At 37.2% G+C, this 25,617-nt stretch overlaps 1 protein-coding gene across 7 annotated transcripts in view; it reads right to left on the reverse strand.

Moving 5' to 3' along the window:
- LOC106091895 (broad-complex core protein isoforms 1/2/3/4/5) overlaps window positions 1–25,617 on the reverse strand; it is an 889,290-nt gene that overhangs the window by 119,078 nt on the left and 744,595 nt on the right. For all 7 annotated transcript variants that reach the window (XM_059368068.1, XM_059368069.1, XM_059368071.1 and 4 more), the window contains 3 exons: window positions 10,567–10,758; window positions 9,185–10,495; window positions 4,690–4,815 (listed from right to left, as the gene is read on the reverse strand). In XM_059368068.1, the coding sequence (XP_059224051.1) occupies window positions 4,690–4,815; window positions 9,185–10,495; window positions 10,567–10,758 (1,629 nt within the window). The remainder of the gene's footprint in view (window positions 1–4,689; window positions 4,816–9,184; window positions 10,496–10,566; window positions 10,759–25,617) is intronic.

The raw sequence follows: 25,617 nt of genomic DNA on the forward strand, positions 1-25,617 counted from the left end.
GATTACGTTAAATCACTAATGGCACATTAAACATTAAATCTGAGAGGAGATTGAATCGACAACCACCTGCTAGGACAATGGTCTGCCCTGTTGGAAGTAAAAAAAAAACTATTCGGTTAACCATTTTCGCTAGCACGAAAACTCTTGCAAACCTTAAATAATCTGATACTCTGGACCTCACATCGCTTAAGAGTTTGTTTTAACTGCAATTCGAGCAATAAGGGAATAATTCCGATGTATAATTCATCAAAGTCATAACTGATCAAAAATAGATACTAAAAACCGTCTATATACACAGATCGGAAAAAGAAGCCCAGCGAAACGAAAAGCAATCGTTCGACATCGACAAATAGGCTATTAATTTGAATCTTTGCCAAATTTCAGTATGCGACTTAATGTTACGCCTTCAAATGATACACAAAAGATTGGTTTCTGTACTCTATTTTTCGGGTTTCCAATACACAAATTATCGAATTATCACTATCAATTTATTCAGTAAACTCAATATTTACATCGTGGTTAATTTCACGAAGGAACAACGTCTGCAAATCATAAAAATATACTACCGAAATTCGGGGTGGGTGGCCCCTATTTTAAGAGCAAAATACTGACGAAGCTAATTCAAAAATGACAAAACTAATTCGTCACATTATCGTGAAAGGGCAACACTAGCGTACCATGCCCACTGAATATTTTTGGCCTGAATTGGAAGATATGGACATGGACGATATGTGTTTTCAACAGAACGGTGCCACAAGCCACACAGCACACGTTAAATCGATTTGTTGAAGAGTTAGATGGTTGGCGGACTGCTAGGGCGTTCTGGCCTGTCAACGATTGGAATTAGTCATCGAAGGAGTTATTGGCGTTCGATAAGAGTTCGATGAGTGAACTCACCTATGTTGAACAACCCATTCAACCTTATCTAACCTAAGCTTGTGCGATTTGATGCCACTAGATTATTTTCTTTGGGACTACGTCAAGTCATTTGCCTATGCCAACAAGCCGACGACGTTGGATGGGCTCAGAACCAAGATTGGACGGGAAATAGCGACCGTTTCGGCTGAAATGTGTGGCCGAGTCATCGAAAATTGGATCCAGCGTATTGACAGATGCAAATGTGCCCGCGGTGGCGATATGAACGAAATCGAGTTTCATTCATAAATGTTTTGATTGTACTTCGAAAGTAAAGTTTATGAAATATCTTAAATGGTTTGCGTTTTAGGTAAACCAAGTAAAAGCGTGATATGTTCGGCCGGGACGAATATTATATACCCTCCACCATGGATCACATTTGTCAAGCCCTTTGAATGACTTTTTCAAATATATATGAGCTATATGAAATTATCTACCGGTATGGATTGTACTTGTCATTCCGTGCAAGTCATATAAAAATAACATCACCAAAATTGCAGGAAAATCGAGCAATAATTCCACCTTCTAGGGCTCAGAAAGTCAAATTGGGAGATCGGTTTTTATGTCAGCTATGTCAGGTTATGAACCGATTTATACCATACTTAGAGTCATTCCAAAACGGCATATACAAAATATCTGTCAAATTGGATAAGATTTTCGCCATTTAGGACTCATAAGTCAAATCAGGTGATCGATTTATATGGCGGCTATATCAGTTAATAGACTGATTTAGACGATACTTGGCACAGTTTTAAGAAGTCATACTTAAACGACATGTGGAAAACTTCAGACAAGTTAGGCATCAATCGCGCCCTCTAGGCGCTCAAGAAGTCTAATCGGGAGATCGGTTTATATGGCAGCTATATTAGGATATGGACTGATTTATACCATACTTAACACAGTGTTTGGAAGTCATACCAAAACGATACGTGCAAAATTTCAGCCAAATTTGATAAGAATTGCGACCACTAGAAGCTCAAAAATTCAAGCCCAAGATCGGTTTATATGACAGCTATATCAAAACGTGGACCAATATGACCCAACTGACCTACATTAATAAGAAGTATTTGTGCAAAATTTTAAGCGTCTAGCTTTATTCCTTCGAAAGTGAGCGTGCTTTCGACAGACGGACGGATGGACGGATATGGCTAGATGGACTTAAAATGTCATGACGATGAAGAACATATATACTTTATTGGGTCTTAGACGAATATTTCGAGGTGTAACAAACGAAATGACGAATTTAGTATACCCACATCTTTTGGTGGAGGGTATAAAAAAATTCCCTTTTTGGAAGACCCGGAGTATTGACGATATGACTCAATATTAATGGAAACAAGTAAAAGCGTGCTAAGTTTGGCCGGGCCGAATCTTTTATACCATCCACCATGGATTCCATTGTCAAGACCTTTAAATGACTTTTTCGAATAGAAAAAAAAAAACACCAGTCGTTGAAAAACACCACCTCCAAAATTTCAGGCAAATCGAGTAATAATTGCTCCCTCCAGAGGCTTAAAAAGTCAAACTGGGAGATCGGTTTATATGGCAGCTATATTAGGTTATATACCGATTTAGACCATATTCAGAACAGTTGTTGGAAGTCATTCCAAAACGACATATGCAAAATGTCAACTATATTGGATAAGAATTGCGCCCTCTAGAAGCCCAAGAAGTCTTATCGAAAGATCAGTTTATATGGCGGCTATATCAGGTTATGGACAGATATAGACTATACTTGGCGTAGTTGTTGGAAGTCATACCAAAACGGATAAGAATTGCGCCCTCTAGAAGCTCAAGAAGTCAAGACCCAAGATCTGTTATTATGGCAGCTATATCAAAACATGAACCGATTTGGCTCATTTACAATCCCAACTGACCTACACTAATAAGAAGTATTTGTGCAAAGTTTCAAGCGCCTAGCTTTACTCCTTCGAAAGTTAGCGTGATTTCGACAGACGGACGGACGGACAGACATGGCTAGATCGACCTAAAATGTCTTGACGATCAAGAATATATATACTTTATGGGGTCTTTGACGCATATTTCGAGGTGTTACAAACGGAATGACAAAATTAGTATACCCCCATCCAATGGTGGAGGGTATAACAATAATTTAAATGCAGTTCAATATTCACAATATACAGATTCATGATGATGGGTATCCACGGTTTTGGTAAGGACGATTTTTATATTCTATATAGGTGCAAACTCTTTGTTATTTGTTGTTTCATTTAACGCAGCTTTGTTCTGACTTAATAATAATATGAGATATTCTTTTTGCTAAATTTCCTCTCAAAGACCATGTTGGGTCGAATCTATCATCTACCACTGTAAACTAGTAGACTGGGTGTAAGAAACAAACGAACGGAAGTGCAAATACAAAGTGGATAAAAATCAAAAATATCAAAGCAGGAAATCTAAAATAAAATTGTCGACAAACAAACAAAAATAAAAATTATGAGAAAAAAACTACAAAACAGACCATAGAGAGAATTCAAAACAAAGATACACAACCAAAACAAATTGAGGACACGGAAACATGCGACATTTACTTTATATACCCTTTCCTATGTATTGTATACATATGTATGAATATGTGCATGCATGTAAATGCACACACACACACACATGTATACATATGTACCTACCATACATAGGTATGCAAAAATATACAATATGAACGAAAAATAAATGCACGAACATAACAACTTTAAACAAATAGTTTTGTAGAGGAAGTTGCCAATAGCATAGGTAGGTAGGTGGGCTGGCGAGAAAGAGAGGGAGAGAGAGGTGCCACAATCCAAAAGGGAGGGGAAGGTGAAGAGATTATTCATAGGAGAATAAGAATGACACAGTATGTGTTAAAACAAAAATAAATAGTTCCTCACATATGCACACACATACATATGTGCAGTTTTGAAATGTATGCATGTATTTCTATAGAGAAAATACGATTTTTGGGTAAAATTACCAAAATAGAAATAAACAGCTCCGAAAGCAAATCAATAGCGAATAGGCAAAGGATTTAAAGGCAGCGGGCATATAAAATCACTAAACAGAGTTGAAGGAGGTAGTTGGGACATTTAGGCATTTAGGCATAGTATAGAGCAGTACTACAACGCAGAGAATTTACCGTGTGTTTGGCTAAAACTCAAAACAAACTAAATTTCAATTTCACATGCAATTTCAAATTGTAGTTTTCTATATCACCAATTTCAATTGAAGGGGAATGATTGGAGCTGGATAATGGGCTCAGAGGGAAAAGCTATGATTGTTGTTGTTTGTGGTGGTGCTGCACTGCACAGTGAGTGGGTTCAAGTGGGCTAGGCAAGGCTGGGCAAGGTTGGGTGGTGAATTAGGAAACAAAAGTTGGGATTTTATTTCCATAACAATTCAATTCAATTTTAAAGTGTTTAGATTTGCTTTTTTAGTTTGTTGGAATGGGGGGTTTGATTTGAGAAATAAAAATTAAAATAAAAAAATACAAATTCATAGACAAAGAACACGACGAAGAGCAAAAAATATTTTGATTTTGATTTTTTTGTTTCAAATGTTTAAGAAATCGAAAGGAAAAAGTTTTCTTTTTTATTGTCTAAATAAAAAATACGTATAATAATATTCTTTTTGTGTAATATCAAAAAGGATATAGTTGATAGCAAAATGTAAAAATGTGTATAGATATTCGATAAATACGTATTTTGGATAGTTAAATAGAGAAAAAATATTGAAAGAACATGAAGTGGGGTGAACTAGAAGGAAAATTTTAACACTTACCGATTCATGAGATGTTCTATAATCGAGCTCACCGCCCAAAATGCCACTGGCGGATGCGGAGCGTGGCTGTAGGTGACGACTGTTGCTATTATCGTCTTCACTGCAATCGATTTCCTTTTTAAGAGACTGTAAAATAGAATTAAAATGAGCAAGTTTTAATGAATCCCTTATAAACAAAACAAGCATAAAACTAAAAGTTTTGTGTACCCATAACCAAGAATAAAAGGTGACCCCCAAGAATATTGGAATAAAAAACCACAGTAAATGGTTGATATCAAAAGTTTAACTTCAAACCCTATCACCGTCCGTCCAGATTTTAGTATGACAAACTCAAAGACTGATGTCAAGCCGCGCCACAGAGGGTTTTCATTGCTATTTCAAAGGCTTTCGATGAGCAAGTTTTAATGAGGTAAGGTCCCTTCCGTGCACATTGTTATTTTTTGTTTGAGAAAAATATACTGGACTGTTATGTCCAGTAGATTTTTGGCACACAACAACATACATGGTGCTACCACACAGGTTGGAACTTTGAACTTAGATCTGTGTGGTGTTCAATGTTATCATAAGCATCACAGCTGAGAGCTTGCCCGCAAGGTTGCGGATAGTATAATTGTTTGTCCATACGTATCATTTCTTGCTTAAATACTGGCTGCCTTTCACATTCGAGATGGCAAGGCGTCTTAAAAAACCCATCCCAATTACATTCGCGTGGACCTATGGACCGGAGAGACCTTGCTCACCCACAAGAGATTTACCAGGATCGCTGGCATCCCATGCAAATATGTGAATAACTATCAGCACACCACAGGCTAGAGCTCCGAGCTCCGATCTGTGTGGTGTATATTGTTATCACGTGAAGCTTAGCCGCGAGCTACCAGGCGTGTCCAAAGGTTGCGGATAGATGAATGCTCCATACGGAGTATCTGCTATTGCAGTCGTGGACAATCCGCTGTCTTAGCGAGAGGCGGAGCGGCACCGACCTATACATTTAATGGCTATCATGTTCCCGCGGGAACGATCTTTCTCACCTTTTAAGCTAGACGGGGACCGTCATCTTCCACATATAGACATGCAGCGTCAGTCAAATATTGCATGATTATTTCACTGTCACAAATATTTGTATCCTTTGGATTCTACTTTTATTGGCCCGTGATCAAAAACTTGTTTGTTATGTTAGGTTAGGTTGAAAAGAGGGCGGGATATTAATCTGCCCCATGTCACTATGGACATACACCTAAGACAGTAACCGGCGTTCTGTGTGGTTAAAATACTAAGAAGTAACCTCGCAAAAGAAAATTTAAATTAGGAATTCCGTGCTACTTACAAAATCCTTAATGGTTTTCCATACCACTCCCCTTAGTTGTTCCTTGTTTGGTATTCTGTCTCCACCTTAGTACCGGAAATGCTCCAAAGTCTTATCATCTTCCCCACATGCCCTACAGCTATACTGACCTCGTTCTTACTTCCTTTTAATAAAAGCCTCGTCTTCTCATGATGTGGATCTCACCGTAGGATTTTCGCCGTCCTACCGACCATTTCGCTATCCCACAGTGTTACATGCGTTCGTTGCCCATGTCCTTAACTCGGTCCTCGCCGACCCGAAAGGCTTCGGGTTGACCAAGTTTATTGACGGCAGTCATCTGACCTTCACGACCAAATCGTCCGTTCTTTCATTCCCCCCTACTCTGCTATGACCTAGCACCTAAACGATGCGGATTGCGCCATTCTCAGAGAAGGCGTTAATCTTCTTCTTACACTCCAAGAATTTTCGTGACCTTACCGTCTTGGTTGTTATTGCCCTAATGGCAAGTTTTACGTGATCGCCCGGGTCTCTGCCTGCAGGGTCGTATTATGGTCAGTCAGTCGAAAACAGATCTCAGTCCCTGGGTTCTCTAGCTTTGATCCATCTGTACAGCCGACCAGGTTTGACAGTATTAAGATTTTGTTGGCATTCTCTTTGTTGTTATTTTCTTTCTCGCATATTCTCTGCTCATGTACGCACACGTACACACATACGCACACAAATTTGTTTGCGCGTGTTGGCAAAAATCGATCAGCTTGAGGACAAGATGGCGAATTGCACCATATGATTTGTGGTTGGTGTAGAAATGATACCACCTTGAATTGTTTCGCCATGCTGTATAGCATGATCACCCAGATGGTAACATCAGAGTTCCGTCAATCCAAGATCCGATCAGAAACCTTTTCTAAATAATTCATCCGGGTTTCCTATCTTTGGCTCGATTATACCGCGATGGTATGACCTACTCCTATCTTCTTATCATTCTCCCATCGCCTTAAAGCTCATAGCAAATGCTGCCTCACACTTAATCTGTAAGTCTATGTGATATCTAGAATTGTCTCCAGTGCTCTAGTGGGCGTGGTCCTCATCACTCCACCTATGCCAAGACAATATGTTCTCTGAAACTGTTGTACGCTCATAGAAAAAAGTTTGCTGAAAATGGCAAACACTGTCTGCTGAATATTAGTAGTTAATTCTGCTGCTATTTTAGCAGTAGTTCTGCTATTACAGCGGAAGTACTGCAATTTTAGAGCAGCAGGCTGCTAAAAAGTCTGTTGTTTGCTGAATATGACCGCTGCTTAATTATTAAGGGAATGTTAGAAGAAAAAATAAAACACCATGTAAATGTGTGTCTCAGTGAATATTTATAATCACCACTAAATGCAGACTTTCCACAATCTTTTTTCTTTAAATATAGGTACTAAAGGCCATGCCAGTCATGTACACATTAGTAGAGGAACAAAAAAAATGCGAGCCACATTTCGAAATGTATACCAATGGAGGATCAGATAGCTTCTTTACAGTAATATTCCACAAATTAAAAGCACCTCTTGCAAAACAATTAATATAAAAAACTCTACAAAATGCCTAAAGTAATCAAAACAGGTAACAGGCAACCATAAAAATTAGCATAAATTCTTTTTTTTAGCAGACTATTGCATTCATAACAGCAGATTTTGTTAGTTGAATAACAATAAGAAATGTTTGCTAATACGGCAATCCTATGTTTGCTGAAACAACAGTAAAGTCTGCTTTTCCATTTTCAGCAGACAAAATTGCTGTTTTAGCAAACTTTTTTGCTGTTTTGAATAACAAATTTGGTTGAATGTATCATCCTAAGTTGCACTTTTTCTCCATCCATGTTTGTAATGTTAGACCAACGATAATTTTAAAAAGTCTATCGCAATATCTCTAATGCAGTGACGAATATTTAATATATGAATATGAGACTCATGCAAACTCGCCAGTATATTTAAAACCTACAAAATTGTACTCCATTCTGGGAAGACTATTTGAGCACTCAAGGTTTCCAGTTGATGGGTACAGCCCTGCTTTGGCATATACTATAAAGACATCTTCTTGTTCCCTTAAAAACTTTGTGGTGAACGTTTTTCGATCACCGAAGCATCACATTCAACATTGGAAAACAAAACGGATTTCCGTTCTCATTAAAGGTGTTATCACACCACATGTATTTGGCTTATGACTTGTCACTTTCTTAATCCATATGTTTTCGCTGATATACGCCAAATCCGAATAGATTGCGCTTTAATTGGCATGTGTAGTTCGCTTGAATCGTATCACACGACGTATACACCTTTCACATATGCCAAATTTGATATGTCTTATGGCAAATACATGTTGTGTGATAGCACCTTAAGCATGCAACCGACGAATTACAACCTTGACACAATTCTGCAGCATCTAAAGTCGGCGCTTAGCTCAAGAAGCTTTAAATTGACCTGCATTACAAAGTAAATATGATACACAAGTCAACGACTTGCAACTTATTCCAAAGTTTCATTTCAAATGCCAGTATAATCAGTCCATCAAGTAGCTTCCAAGTAGGAAAACTAAAAAGGCCTGCTTAAACTAGGCCTGATAACAGCGCTTCAAAGCCTTCTAATAGAATGACTGTATGCATTCTAAAATGAAACTTCTAAGAGTACTACCTTGCAACTTCTAAAAGTTTGACTAGGGACGCTTTTATCTTCTTTATGCATTCCTTCTGAAGTACCCCATAAAGTTTATGGGACACATGTGAGCGTATGTTGAACTTCTGATGGTTTTAAGCAGTTATTCTGCCCTTATCCTGGCAATGCCACTCAATGTTAGAAATATAAAAACAAGGAATTCGGAGACCAAGCCTCGCTGTTGCAAATCAAGCAATGATGTCAGGTCTCAAAGTCGCCGCCTTTTCCTGCCGGGTTGGCGTTGTTGTCTGTATTACTTAAGGTCTTTGTAGTTAAATTCGATTTGGATTTACACCTTTTGTAAGCCCTACACAGGGAGACCGTTTAATACCAAACGTGTTATTATCGATGCTGTAGGGCGTGCCATCCCCGTTTAGTAACAATACAACATTCTGTGGCATGCTTTTTTTGTGTAGACCTACCATGCCGTTTAGAATTGAATAAAGTTCACTTTATCTTTTGAATCTTTTGAAACATGCTTGTCTTCAATTGAACTTACCAATGGCACCGACTGTACTGGTCCCAAACCAGATGGTCCGGCCAATGTATCAGCAACCAGACCTAAGGCTGCTGCCGTTGATGAACCGGGACTGAGACCGCCAGCCAACGAAGTGGCTGATGTAGACGGTAAACCGCTGTGGCCGCCCCTACTACTGGGCCGATCTAAACACGAACCATCTCGTGAACTGCGGGATGCTGGACGATGTGAGTGTGAATCTAGTGCCAAGGCCGTTGAGGCTGTTAGCGGTGTGGACCGAGCCGAATCTCCAGCTTCAAGGTCACGGTCACGTTCGCGTACGCCACCAAGCGCACACAGGCTACTCTCCAGACCAGATCGCAAATTGGGACTTACCAAGGCGGCCGCTAAACTGCTGCTATGTATTTTCATATTTAGCCCGGCCACATCGTCCGAGCTATTATCACCGTCGTCGTCCAAATCCATTTCTTCGTCTCCATAGTCATCGTCTTCAACATCTTCGATTTTCTTCACCACCGAGTCGTCACAATCGCGGGTCAAGCCTCTATGTACATCAATGGCTCCAAGTCGATCGGGTGAATGATATGAGCACTCTCCTTCCTCTCCTCCCTCCCGACCAGTATCGCGATCAGGGTCCTCGTGTTTCATGACCATGTCGTCGTCACCATTACCATCTCGGCAGTGGTGCTTTGCTGTTGTCCCACTGCCGGCACTGTGAGGTGGCGTACTTCTTGCCCTATCATTTGCCAGTGACGTTGTGGTCGCCGTCGCTGCAGATGTTGCGGCTGCATTATCATTATTTAAAATGGAATTTTCCTTGGTGTCTTCCTGTTGATGTTCCAAACGTCTTTGATAGAGATCTAGGGGTTGGGGGGACCCACGATGCTCCTGTATGGAGGCCGCCGATTTAACGTGGATTCGCTTCGGAGGTGAGGGACTACAACGTTCCGTTGCTGACTGTTCATTACTGGTGCTTGTACTACCACTTCGCTTCGAACTTAGGGAGCTGGCAATGGCGGATGAGGTGGCCGCTGCGGCAGCCACTGTAGTGCTTGTGGCATTTGTGGTGGCAGATGTTGAAGAGGCGGCATTTATTGGTGTTGTTGCTGCTGTTCCTATTGAGGGTGCTGCTGTTGAGGCGGCAGAGTGTTGCGATGACGTACCAATATTGGATGCGGATGTAGATGGCCCGGAAAGTGTGGCATCGACGGGACTGTCACATGAGCTGTTACTACTCTTACAGGGCTGTGAGTGGGGTCGTAGTCGTTCGGGTTCACGTTCTGGTTCTCGTAGGGTTGTATTCTGATTTGTCATTTCTGCTAAACCCTTGACCTGCAATGGAATAGATGCAAAAAAAATTGCGTTATGTGCTACTATCGTCTACTGCCATTTGCTGGGCTTACCTTCAAAGACTCAGCCGTTTTCAGCAGTGCCGATAACTGACAATATTGCACGTTTACTTCGCCTTTATACATGAATTCTACTAAGGTTTGCAGTTCGGCAAAACGGACGTCCTTTAATATCACAATGGGATGCTTTTCGGGGTGGTCCAGAAAAAGGCTCTGGAAATACGATGAACAGGCCGAGAGGACCACCTGCAAGAAAACAAGAAAACCCAAATTATTCCATGAGAAAAAATGGCAAAAATGCAATGAAACCAAAACCAATAATTTGGTATTAATGATAGATCAATGGCCAGTATGGTGGGACGGACAACCACCGCCGCACCATACACTGCACAAGCAACCACAATTCTAATAATTCAGTTGGCTAAATATGGCTTAACCATAGGATTTATGGCTTTTAACCTAAGGCCAATGGCAAAAAATGAGATGAAAGAAAGTTATTTGTAACTGTGATGTGATATTTGGCTTTTCTCATCGGATAATCCATAGATGCCATTTTACTGTTCACATTGGCTTAGATGTGCAGCAAACTCATGGATAAATAAAAAATTAGCTACAATTTTTCATTGGCAGTAATTGTCAGGTAAATCAACACTTTTTGCAAAAGAGTCATGCTCGCCATGGTCTGCTGAGTATATGGAGTGTCATGCTTGTGGTCCAAGATGTTTGCCAATAGAGCTAACCTAGTAGTAGTTGATATTTTTTTCATAAGGGTGTGTTTTTTGGAATGATTGAGATTGTTTACAAATTAGTTAATATCTAAACAACACTGGTTTTTTAAGAGAGAGATTTTTTAAGGAAAATAAGAATTATTATGGCGATCGGATAACGATATTCCGTGCCGCCACGACGTCCAAAGTTGGATGAAATTCTTTCTAAAGAATCCAGTTGAGTATTTTAAGTCCAAGCATAAAACTGAAGGCAACTGTGGCGCAGAGGCTAAAATATCCGCATATCACGCCGAACTCCTGGATTTAAATCGCGGCGTGAACATCAGATAATTTTTCAGCGGTGGTTCTCCCCTTGTGAGGTATCCTCTCATGTTAAAACTACTTTACCAAGTGGTGTCGCTATGCGATACTCCATTCGGACTCAGCATTAAGAAGGAGGCCCCTTATCATTGAGCTTGAACTTTAATCGGACTGCACTCATTGATATGAGAGAAATATCCCCCAATCCATAATGGAATGTTCATGGGAAATTTAGTATTTAGTAGCATTAGCAGTAAATTGGTAAGCTAAGTACATATTTACAGAAAAAAATTTTCTAAAATCAGAACTGTACCTTGTATAGTTTGATTCAGAAATTCCACTTGATTAGGCTTAGTCTTGTCCGTCTACACGCACATTCTTACTGTGGTGAAATCCGTGTGTGGTGTTTTTTAGAAGTTAACGTAGAGAAATTTACCACATATCACTTTTTTAGCCAAAAAACAAACGCTTTGAATTTTGGCAAAAATCGGTTCAGATTTGAACATTACTCCGGTATATATAATTCGCCCGATTTTTGCTTATGAGGACATAGTAACTAAATTTCAATTTAAAATTAAATTTTAACCGATTTGTACGATATTTGGTATGAAAGCCTCTCCTTACTTTCATCAAAATCAAAAGCAATGTAAGTAAGTCAATATTTGCAACCGTTAAGTCCAAATTTTATTTAAATCGAATGTAAATTGAGCCTCCAGGATACTCAAGATTGACGAGCATAAGCTTATATAGACTTAAGGATCTGGTTTGTGAAAACCATGACACTACTTCATAATCCAAAATTTCAAATATTTTAGAATACCACTGCTTCAATTAAAGCGTAGTTTTACAAATATCTCGAACCTATCAAAACTGTAGGTTCGAGCTACATATATTGTACATGTAATAATCATCCTCGTTGAAAATAGTAATATAAACGAAAGTTCCTTTCTGCATTTCTCATCACGCCTCTTTGCAGCATAAAATGCAACCTTTATTCATAACATTTCGGCCCATAGATCGAATGGCCCGTTTCAAGACAAAATAAAGCTAAGGCACATGGCACACCAACCTATTCAGCCAGTGCGAAATCGTGGCGAAAATTAAGGAGTGTTTGTGGTGAAATATTTTATGATATGCCAAAGAAAAATTATTAGATTTACGATTTGCTTACAAAATGTAGCAAGCAAATCACCACACTCAACAACAAAATCGGATTAAAGAAACATCAACTTTTCAAAAAGGAGAAGTTAGCAAATACCATCAATCCCACAAATAGTGTCAGTCCTTGCAAGTTATCAACATTGACGGCATATTATGACCATCATCATCAATGCGTTACAAAGCATCCACGTTATGGCCACAAATACATTATTGTAGCGCGCTGCTTGCATTTAAGGCTGGTTGCTGGTGCTGAGGGTGCCAAAGAGTTTCCACCTTAGGCTAGTGAGGGCGTCAACATTTTTCATATTGCCCATATACGGCTGGAGAGCCGGCAACTCCTAGACCTTTAAAGATAGCGACAATAACATTCATTGAATTGGGCCATTTCTATATATTGCCCTGGACCAGTGTTACCAACAGCAATCATTTTCTCATCTGGTTTTGTTAGAATTGTCCCTGTTCCTTTGTAATATGATTTCAATTATTTCTATCAATTATTGTCCAGCTGGGCTAATACACCAAAAAAAACCATCTTATTTTATTTGTTGAGCCTCAGATAAGGAACTGAATATAAAGCGTAATAAGGTCAAAATATCAACGAATGCTACTCATTTGGGTTTAATTTCATATGCTGAAAGGCAAGTTTCCCTCCATACGGAGGGATTATTTATATCTTGGATTGTTTAAAAAATTCCTTTTTTCGTCCCCTTTGTAGAAAGATGATTTAAAACTCGTTTTGAAATAGATTTCAGCATATCAAAATACTCTACAAAAATGTTCACCAGATAATTATACTATTGGCTCCCGAATAGACCAAAATCCAAAACGTAACATAAAGGACGGAAATCAGTAAAACGGAAAACACAATTTGGGCTTAAAGTCGAACGTTGAAGTAACCGTCTTTTATAGGCCTAAGAAGTCAAATTAAGAGACTTGATTTTACATATGTATGTAAACATCAGATTAAACACCAATTTGGACCATACATGGCAGAGATCTTGCGAGTCATAGTAGAAGTCAATTTGCCAAATCGGACAATATTTGTACCCTCTGGAGGCTTAGGAAGTTAAATCCGCATATCGATTTACACAGGAGCTACAACATTCATAGACTTATATGAACCATACTTCACTTTTTTCTATATTACACTAAAAACAGGGTTCCACGCCGAATAGTTCGCTTTGATAATACGGCTATGACTCGCGCATGCGAAAAGTATCCACAAACATCTTCAAAAAATACCGAAAAATGGAATTTGCAACTGTGACTTGAACTTAGAATTGATCTTAGAGACTGCTGAAAATTTGGACACCAAAGATTTGGCATTTTTAGGCCAAAAAATCCGATTACCTACCTAAATGCACTTTCATCTTCTGAAATACTCAAAATTATTGAAAATCGTATGCAATGAAGATTATATAATGAAACCTTACATATCTATTAAAACCATCAATTTTGTCGTTTATCAACCAATGCTATTCTAAAAATTTGTTTTATACTACAGAATATTATAAGCAGGGTTTTAAATGTTACGAATATCATTTAAAACCGTGCTTATAATATAGATGAAGACCTTAGACGCTATTGCTCTTTACTTATACATTTATTCAGAGGTGCACAAAATGGAAACGAGATTGTATGTGTGTGTTACTCTCTTAAATTTTTGTTAAGTTCTCTCCACGATTGACAACTAAATAATTTGATGGAACCAATTAAGATTTTTAATATAACTTGTTTTTTCTGTCTAGCGTTTAACCAGAAGAAAACAACGTTTTCAGATTAAAAACGGAAAAATTATGCATACACCCATTCGTATGTTCATTCGGTCGTTCGTCAACGACTGAAGCCAAGAGAATAAGAATATGTTGGAAATGAGCATCAACGATAGCGTAAACAAAATTTTAGTTTAATTTAATAGTTAATTATTAGTTTGTAATTTTAAGTTAATATCAAATAAATTAAATACATCTGTCCATTTTGCAGTGCTGTGTTTATTCTAACTATTTTTGTCCATTAAATATGTGGCGTGGCAACAATGTGTGTCGTGAGTTCGATTTGGTGTGTCGCTGCTGTGGTATCACAATAGACAAAAATTGTGTGAATGGGTCTGATTTCAGGCAGCCACTGTGCAGAGTTGTAATCATTTGGTGTACGTTTTCGTATTCAGACCGGAGATGTCATGATAAAGTTGCGATAGAATATGATTTGTTCGATTCTACGAATTCTTTATGGGACGCACATTTTGGGGCAAAACCAGGAAAGCACGTGGTTAATTCGCCGGAATAAACCATGTGTTTTTCTGGATTGAGGACTAGAAAGCATAACAAACAAAAAATTTAGGTGTTTTCGCGGATGCTGGTTTAAAAAAAAAATAATTAATAAGGAAGTTACAAATAAAATCACAATTGGTTTAGGAGCCTCCAAACAAAATTGCAAATTTTATTGAAATATTTTACAATATGATGGAAAAGATACCAAAAAGGAATTTTCACGTTTTTAAGCGGATGCTGGTATAAATAAAAGTTTTTAAAAAGAAAATTGGAAATAAAATCTACGATAAAAACTGTAGTCGTGCAAATACATTTCGAAATGTATCACAAAATTCGAGCAATTGATTTTTTTCGCAGATGCTGGGCAAAAAAATACGCTCAATCAAATTTGTTATTCAAAACAGCAAAAATGTTTGCTAAAACAGCAGTTCTTGTCTGCTGAAAATGGGAAAGCAGACATTACTGCTGTTTCAGCAAACATAGGGCTGCCGTATTAGCAAAAATTTCTGACTGCTATTTCAACTAACAAAATTTGCTTCAAAATCTATTATCTACAAAATATTAATTCTCACTGTGAAACACGAACATAATACCCTCCTTATGTAAGGAAATGAGTTAAAATAATTTTAGTCAGCAGACTTTTGTCTATGAGAGCAAGTTTTATATTACATTTACGTTTGCCGCAAGGTAATTTGTCATCAAATAGTTGGCAAAGCAAGAAAAATTTTACAACTGCAACAATGTAGAAATCTCTTCGTGTTTCTGATTTTTAGTTCTACCACCTTTTCATATTTGATCTCCAATAAAGAAGGCATATTTTAGGATTTATATAGACTTGATGCAAATTATAAGCATATACGGCAATAGTTAGATGCAATTTTTATCGGACGTCTTTTCCATCAAAAACGTATATTCGATCGATTTTAATAAAGTTCCAAGAAGAAATTAGCGACATCATTTAAGCAGAATGTAGATGGTTCTTAGTAAAAATTTAATTGAATCGAGAGTCACAAGAAAATCCTTCCTGCCGAAACTAGAGCGAATCGGTTAACAAATTACCATTTTGTTGCATTATTACTGCAAATCGGGCGATTACATATATGGGAGCTATATCTAAATCTGAACCGACATTTTCCAATCTCAATAGGCTAGGCCGAAAAACATGCCTGTACCAAATTTGAAGACGATCGGATGAAAATTGCCACCTGTAGTTTGCACACAAATTAACATGGACAGACAGGCGGACATAGTAAATCGAACCCGAAAGTGATTCTGAGTCGATCGGTATGCTTATCAATGGGTCTATCTCTCTTCCTTCTGGGTGTTACAAATAAAGGCACTAAGTTATAATAACCTGTACCACAGTAGTGGTGTAGGGTATAATTATCTTCGTCCTAACTTGCCTATTAATTAGGCATAGGGTTTTCCAATAAGAGGTTTTATTTAATTTTTTAAGATAAATTATCGCCAAATGGGTAATTAGGCATAGGGTTTTCCAATAAGAGGTTTTATTTAATTTTTTAAGATAAATTATCGCCAAATGGTGACCACGCATACAGCACCATATCCTTTTTTTTGCTGACATTTATATGGTTTAGAGCCGGACAATATTCTGCAATAGAATCTCAATAATATTTTAAGACCAAAAAAAGATAGCGCAAACAGACAAACAATTTCTAAACTTTGTATATTCTATATAGATATTCAAAAATCTTAATTTCTCTCAAATTGTTTTATTATGAGAATAATATATGACTTATAAGCCTGCACTATAATATTAAGATTTCAGTCCTTATTTATTAAATGTATCGTTCCATATTTTTTGTCATTCTGTTTGTAACACCTCGAAACATACGTCTGAGACCCCATGTCATCGTCATGTCATTTTAAGTCGATCTAGCCATGTCCGTCCGTCTGTCTGTCAAAAGCACGCTAACCTTCGAAGAAATAAAGCCATCCGCTTGAAATTTTGCACAAATACTTCTTATAAGTGTATGTCGGTTGGGATTGTAAATGGGCCAGTTCGGTCCATGTTTTGATATAGCCTCTAGAGGGCTCAATTCTCGTCCGACTTGACTGAAATTTTGCACGTAGCTGTTTTGGTATCACTTCCAACAACTGCGCTAAGTATGCTTCAAATCGGTCCATATTTTGATATAGCTGCCATATAAACCGATCTGGGATCTTGACTTCTTGAGCCTCTAGAGGGCGCAATTCTCATCCGATTTGGCAGAAATTTTGTACAACAGCTTGTCTCATGACTTTCCCATGTAAACCTATCTCCCGATTTTGCTTCTTGAGCCCCTACAAGGCGCAATAGTTATTCGAAGGAACTGAAATATTACACAATGACTTCTACAATGTTCAGCATTGATTAATGGTCCGTATCGGACTATAACTTGATATAGCTCCAATAGCCCAACAGTTCTTATTCAATATTCTATGTTTGCCCAAAAAGAGATGCCGCGCATAGAACTCGACAAATGCGATCCATGGTGGAGGGTACATAAGATTCGACCCGGACGAACTTAGCACGCTCGTACTTGTTAGTAATGGAATATTTCTTACTAGTCAAGTGTCAAAGAATAAAAGCTGTAAAAGTGACAGCTACCAAAATACTGTGTGATTCAAAACCCATTACATTCACTATTGTAAAATTGAGCTGTATGTGTAACCCATATATTGTGGCAAATTTATAGTTTGCTGTTGCCATATTCGATTTTATAGATCTTTTGTGTAGAATGACCCATACGCATATGCGCATGTGTAAATGAATTCTCAATGCACAAACCCCGTAGGATATGCAATGATTTGCTGCTTGGCAAACGATGCCATACTTTTGCGTACACGAATTTTCTCATATTTTACTGTGCCTGTCTCTTAGTCATTCGTGAATTTTGGGCGCTACACCAAAATCACGATTGGTGTTTATTTGTTGTGGCTAAATTAGTATGTTTGCCCTGAAGGTTTTATGAATTCATTGTTGGCTTTGAGGGCGTTAAACATTTTCAAAAATGCGTGGTGTTATTTTTCATATTACAAAAAGAAAATAATTCGCTAGAATTACTGTGGTGCGCTTATATATTAGAAATATGTGGAAAGCAACAAGCCGAAAAATCAAGCTCTAGCCCCAAAATGCGATTATTCTTCACATTTACTGTATTTATATATATAAATATATATATATATATATATATATATATATATATATATATATATATATATATATATATATATATATATATATATATATATATATATATATATATATATATATATATATATATATATATATATATATATATATACAATTTGTATATCAAAATCTACAAATGTTCGTGGGTCCGATTCCCATCAGAGGACTGCTCTATCGCTACAGTGGAATCACAATGAACGAAATTTTCTAAGCGAGTTTGTTGAGGAGATAGACTGCCACTCCAACCTAACCAAAGCTACACCCTACTATTATTCAAGATAGCTTTGATTTACTCTTATTTATCAAAATACCATATCTTGAAAATGCGTGAGCTTAAGTGAATTTCCGTTAGTTAACTAAAACAAATAAGGACGGGCTATAGTCGGACAAAGCTGGGCTTTTGATACCCTACACCACAATAGGTACGCACGCAAGGTCGTCGAAATTAAAATTCGCTTTAATTTGAAATGAAGAGTTGACCAAAATCCGTTCATGAGTAAATGGCTGTACAAAATTTTGAAAAGATCGGTTGATAAAGGTGCTTGCAAGGGCGCTAAAAGTGAAAATCGGGAGATATATATCGAAGCTATATCTAATGATCTGAAGAGTCAAATTGCGATAGTCTGGAGATCCTCGATAGTCTGGTGTCGAGGATCACCAAACTATCGCAGTTTTAGTTAAATTCGAACGAACTTATATATGGGAGCTATATCTGTAGCGGTCCTTGAGAGAGCAAGTTTATTCGGGTGCATAGACCCGATCGTTGGGGGATCGATAAAACTAGTATACCCCCATACTATGCCGTGAGACATAAAAAATTAAAAACTGGCATCCAACTTTGCGTTTTGTCGTTGAAGTCAGGTGCTTTCAATCACAGTGGGCCGAGCCCGTCGAATTGTAAATAATGTATAGATGATTTACAAGTCTGGAGTACTTACATGCCACCAATCACCGGCTTAATAGATTACGCCAAACGATGGCCCGTTCCCCAAATACGTTTAATTGGAAATTACATTCGTTGTTCATTTTAATACGTTTTATTAAGTTTTCTCGACAAGTTGTTAGAATACTTGAACATCACAGACATATGAGGTCAAAACATGCCACAAATGCCCAAGTCAATTACTGCGGTTGTGCGGAGAAAATATATTGCAAACAATTTGTAATGATTTAGCAGAGTAACTTTCCTAATTGAATGGGAGTTTGTTGTCGTTAAAATTTAGGATTAATTTTTCACTGTCCCAGTCGACGGCGACGGTGTGAGCCAATTCATTTGCAATGTGGGTATATTCTGGTCGAAAAAGCGCCAAACATGATCACCTCATGAAACGCAGCGTATTCCCAAGATACCATGTGTATACATGCTAATGTTACACATCGCAGTGTTCAAAACGTACCTTCATAAATATATGTGTATGCGTTCGTTTGTGGATATATTAGAATTTAGACTATAAATGCCATGGGCATTCATTAGCTCAAGGGGCGTTATATGGCTCGTTATAAACGGCACGATCAATTAAAGAGCAAAACTCCACTGAACTGAATCATTGGATTTGGCCTGCGCTAAAATTGGTGACCAACCTACCAACAAGACTGTAAAGGGGATGGAGTTGGCTTAGCAACTAAGCCAACCAATCAGGAAATTGGATTTTCACTAATAACATGGCAAATAGTGGTGTTAAATTTTGCCACGACACTTTACCAAGAGAGCGAGTCGGTATCATAAATATTCAATGCTATCATAAATATGTGCCAGGAATTAACAAGAAAGCGTCAAGTTTCCATACACTTCAAGGAATCATTTTTTAAATAATTTTCTTGAGTAAGGACTTTTTGATAATAAGGGCGATTTTTGTTTCTTTGTGATATGTGGAGGAATTTTGCTCAACTTTAAACAAGTACGAAAATACTAAAGATAGAAGGGCCAATTATTTTATACCCCATATCACATCATTAACATATTACCCTCTGAATCAATAAAGTTAAGTTAACATTCAAAAGCATAAACTATAAAAAAAAAAATCCGTCCAAGTTCTATTTTACTTTTTTTTACTTGACATGAATGATGGAAGTCATTATAGAATACCTTCTTCACAATTTCATCTGAATCGTATTGAATTGTGTCCTCCAGCTTCTCGGGAAGTCAAAATGGTTTATATGGCATCTATAAAAGGTGCTACATACATTTTTACCGTGAGCATTTCATTTAGGTCAGGGATACTTCTCTCACATGTGTGTAGTACGATGTTATCGGAAGAATATTTTTCCTCCTAAGCTTGGGATGATATGCATTAGTACATATTTTGATATTCAATAATGGAATAGGAGTTTCTTGAAAGCCTTTTTGGCAAAAATCACCTTCTGATATAACTATCAGGAAGCACATTTTGTCGCCTTTTTTGCAGTGTACAAAATGAGGAGGAGTTTACATTTTTTAACTGTTGCCTTAGATGGAGGAAAATAGTATTACAATTTATATCATGATTACGTGTAGATTTTTAGTTTAGTTTAAGTTGTTGCGTGCGATTTGGCTGGATGGCGAAAAAATGAATAGTGGCCCCTTCGTCCAACATTGTCACATTCCAGAAACAAGCGAGAATTTATGAATGGGCGCTTAAGGGGTGGCATAGAAGTCTCGGACTGCGACAGGTATGTGCTTCCAGCTCCGCTTCTCTTTGCTTTGCAAGACAAAACAAATAAATTGTTAAGCAAAGTGTCTTGGACACATGCCATAAACATCGCCAGAAAACAAAAATTCCATCAAACCAGCCAATGCTGGACATTCGAAAATCATTTCACTTTAACAATTTTCGAGTCGATATGCAAAACTGCGGGTATCCATCTGGAGTGGTGGTAAGCAACTTGAAGCTAAAATCTAGCGGAGACTTGTTTTCCCTGTGGTATTTGTTAATTTAAGATGAAATTGTCGCCTTGTAACTCTTCTCTTTACAATCACGCACCACAAACCATTCCAATTGAGGTTGAAATGTACGGCGCATGGCTAAATTCTGATGGCTTGCTTTACGAGCAGCATAAATTGTTTTGTGGTAAAAGTCATTAAAACTGAAATCTTTATAGCACAAATCTTTGCTCTGTTTACCTAGTCCTCATCATATGCTGTTGAACATAAGGGGTATTGCCTGTCAACAAAATCGCCATGGCAAGCTTATGTTAGTTCAGTCTGTGGATGATTTAAAAAAAAATCTTGTTACAATAAATCACGATATCTGAGGTTTTGCATTTGGCAATTTCGAAATGGGTATCGTTTGCTTAAATTGCATTGGAAATATCATCATTTTGGAAAAGCAAAATTCTCCTTAATTAGCGTTTTGTTTATTGCTTGGTAGTTTAGACAATTATTTTATCCTTTTCTGCAAAGTTGCAAAGCAAATTTGCCCATGAACATTTCAATAAGGGTCGGAGGCAAATTTCACACATATCAATGATAGCTGTCCGATTCATGTTTTGAGCTCAATAAGGGACCTCCTAGGGGGCAAATTTTTACATGGCATAGTGCCTTACAAATGTCGCCAGCATTTGGTGGGGATAACCACTGCTGAAAAGATTTTTTTGTTCCCATTCTCGCCAGGATACGAACCCAGGCGTTCAGCATCAAAGGTGGACATGCTAACCTCTGCGCTACGGTGGTCTTCTCCTGCATAGGTAGACATGCTGTTAAGTCTTACAGGTTGCGACATGTGTTTGTTCCTCATAGTTGGGCGAGGATGCCGGCATATTATTTAACGTATATCATAATATTTTCAAAAAATTTTGATCACGGAACGTGTAGCGGCGAAGTTCCTTCCAAAATTACTTGTAAGTCATTCCAAAATTTCTTGTAAATCATGAGTACAAAGTTTTTACATTGAAGTCGAATTGAACATGATATTGACTTATAAAAACTTGTCAAACAAGGTGTCAATTGCTTTAATTATTTTTGACATAGATCTTTAATTTTCTTATATCACGACATGCGATTGGTAAAGAAGGCATACGTTGAAGATTCTTTTATTTGTACGAACTGAATTGTTATATAAAAGTATAAATTGTGAATTGATCAAAATTATATTGCGTTCCCTTTCAAATATATGTAATGTGAAAGTAAGAGCGATTGAGTCAAATATAAAATATAGAAAGCGTGGATTTTTCTCTCTCCATAATATATAAGTTATATAATTAAAATTCATTGTGAAAAATGCTATGTTACAACAGTGTAAAGCAAACAAAATCAGAAAGTCAACGAATAGAATGGATAAATTCCAAACGCAACAAATTCGAGGACATTGTAGAATGTAAACATGGTACTTATAAATACTCATTAATATCCTATTTTAACAATTTGTTATCCATATATAGATTATATTGACTTGGACGCTGAGCATGGAAAACAATACATGTGTATCTAGATTTCGTGGTATTGTACGCAAAAAGTTAAGATTCATTTCAAATATGTATATAAATAAATTTGTTTATAATACTATTTGCAGACGATGGAATCAATGAATAAAAAATTATATATATTTATATAACTCAAAACTTTTAAAGTAAATGAAACAAAAATTGAAAATTAATTAATATAAACTTAAATTACTTCTGTGTCTAGAGTCATAACGTATTTTTTATGACTTCTGCACATCTACGATGAATGGAGTACCAAATATATTCTGGCATCTCTTAACAGGGAGTTTTTGGTATCACTTTTAGCAGGTTTTGTGTCAGGCATTATAATGTGTTCCCCAGCTCTTCCGCATTTGATATTCGTGTCGCTGTAACATAATTTCCATTGTCTTCTCATTTATGTTCTATGGGATTGACTGACCTGCATATGCTTCCAGCATATTCGTACATATGCAAGACCTACACCATTGTACAAAAGGCTTCAATGTGTCAATCACTTTTCCCTTACTGTGTTTGACAAATTTTTATGTATAATAATGTGCTTTTAATTATGTGTTGGGAAGACATCCGACGTACTATCTAGACCTAGTTAAACCAAATAATATAATTTCACTTTCGTCAGTGAACAATAGGTTCCTCTATTTTTCCATTAGCCAATCGGTATGTCCTTCACCAAACTTTCCTTCGACCCCATAAAGTATATATATTCTTGATCAGCGTAAAAAGCTAAGACGATCTAGCCATGTCCGTCCGTCCGTCTGCCTGTTGAAATCACTTACAGTCTTTAAAAATAGAGATATTAAGCTGAAACTTTGCACAGATTCTTTCTTGTCCATAAGCAGGGTAAGTTCGAAGATGTGCTATATCGGACTATATCTTGATATAGCCCCCATATAGACCGATCAGCCGACTTTTGGGTCTTAGGCCCATAAAAGCCACATTTATTATCCGATTTGGTATAGTGAGTTGTGTTAGGGCAGTCGACAACCTTCGTCAATTTGGCCTAGATCGGTCCAGATTTGGATGCAGCTGCCTTATAGACCGATCTCTCGATATAACGTTTTGGTCGCATAAAAGGCGGAGTTATTGTCCGATGTCGCCGAAATTTGGAACAGTGACTTAGGTTAGGTTCTTCGCCAACATTCTGCAATTTGGACCAGATCGGTTCAGTTTTAGATATAGCTGCCATATAGACCGATCTCTTGATTTAAAGTTTTTACCACATTAAAGCTACATTTATTGTCCGATTTCTCCGAAATTTGGGACAGTTAGTTGTGTTGGGCCCTTTGTAAGCCCTCTTTAATTTGGCCTAGATCTGTTCAGATTTTGATATAGCTGCCATATAAATCGATTTCTCGATTTAAAGTCTTGGCCCCATAAAAGGCACACTTATAATCCAATTTCCCTGAAATTTGACACAGTGACTTATCTTAGGCTTTTTGACGTCCGTGTCGTATATGGTTCTAAACGGTCTATATTTGGATTCGGCTACCAAAACGATCAATATTTGGTTCTACAAAATTGAACAATGATTTGTGCTTAATAGACCGCTCAATATCCGTGTCGAATTCGGGCGAAATCGGACCATAATTCGATAAAGCTGCTATTGGGGAATAAATTATGCATTTTTCGCCGGTTTATAACGAAAGGTGGTTTACATGTATACCCGAGGTGGTGGGTTTTGGAGTAATTCTTGCCTTTGCTTGGAACAGTTCTTTCTTCGTCTTACTATAATAGACATTATATTGTAGTAAAAAATTAATAAATTACAATTCAAAAAGCTTTAATGCCACCTTTCTATTTAAAGTTTATTTTGCTAAAAATGTAATACTGTTTAATTTTTTATTACAAATCATTCATACTCAAATTTTTTTGAACAGGGCAATGGAAGAGACCCAACAAGAAAACATTCAATGGCATCAAAAATCTAATATTTATAATGAACTCATATTTGTTATTTTACTTCTTATATACCCTCCCAGGTACCCTTAGAATGTCGCTTAATTTGGATATTGATATGCCAACAAAGGTAACTTTTCAAAATATGAGGATGTAGTACTCCTATTATTTTGAACACAGCTGTATACACATGTTTTAGAAATATATTTCATGTTTTATCCGCAATTTAATCTAATGAAAAAAAGTTATTTATTAATGTAAAAAATGTCAATTATTTTCCTTTATAGAAAAAACGTTATTTCAAAGAAAGGGAAGCTTTCAAATAAATTGGTTTATTGAGTTAATAACCACTTTAAGAATGTGTTTTTGAGACAAAAGAAAGAATAAAAAATTTCGTAAATGGTCATCTGCTTGTTTTTTTTCTTCTTCGATTGTCGATTCGTTGTAGTGCATCATGAGTTATTGCCAGATTGTCATACGGTTCGTAGGAAGTGTTACCTTGAAGTTTTGCGCTTATGTGCTTTGGCAACAATCCAAGAGAAACAGCAATTCACTGGTCCACATGTCATTAACTACTCGCAATGTTTTTGACCAGACGGAATACGGTAATCACGCTTTAGCTACCGTATGTTCCAGACGTGCTTTCTACGACTTTTTCCGTGAAAGAACGGCGTTAAGAGGTGATTAAAGCGACAAAAATCTAATCACCAAAAGAGCTCAAGGCCATGCTAAAAAATACATTTCCGAACAGCTATACGATTGGGAAAACGATGGCGTAAGTAGATTTTGCCTGAGTAAGAATATGCCTTTGAAGTAAGAATATGGGCCTTCGAAGATTTAATCTTTTATACTACTCTTTTCTTTTTATACCCATCACCGAAGGATAGGGTATATTAATTTTGTCATTCCATTTGTAACACCACGAAATATCCATTTATGACCCTATTCCTGATCGTCGTAAAAATCTAAGACGATCTAGCCATGTCCGTCCGTCTGTCTGTTGAAATCACGCCACAGTCATTAAAAATAGAGATATTGAGCTGAAACAGATTCTTTTTTTGTCCATACGCAGGTTAATTTCGTCTATATCAGACTATATATTGATGTAGCCCCCATATATACCGATCCCTCGATTTAAGGTCTTGGACCCATA

This window comes from Stomoxys calcitrans, chromosome 4 (assembly GCF_963082655.1).
Source record: "Stomoxys calcitrans chromosome 4, idStoCalc2.1, whole genome shotgun sequence".
Taxonomy (NCBI): domain Eukaryota; kingdom Metazoa; phylum Arthropoda; class Insecta; order Diptera; family Muscidae; genus Stomoxys; species Stomoxys calcitrans.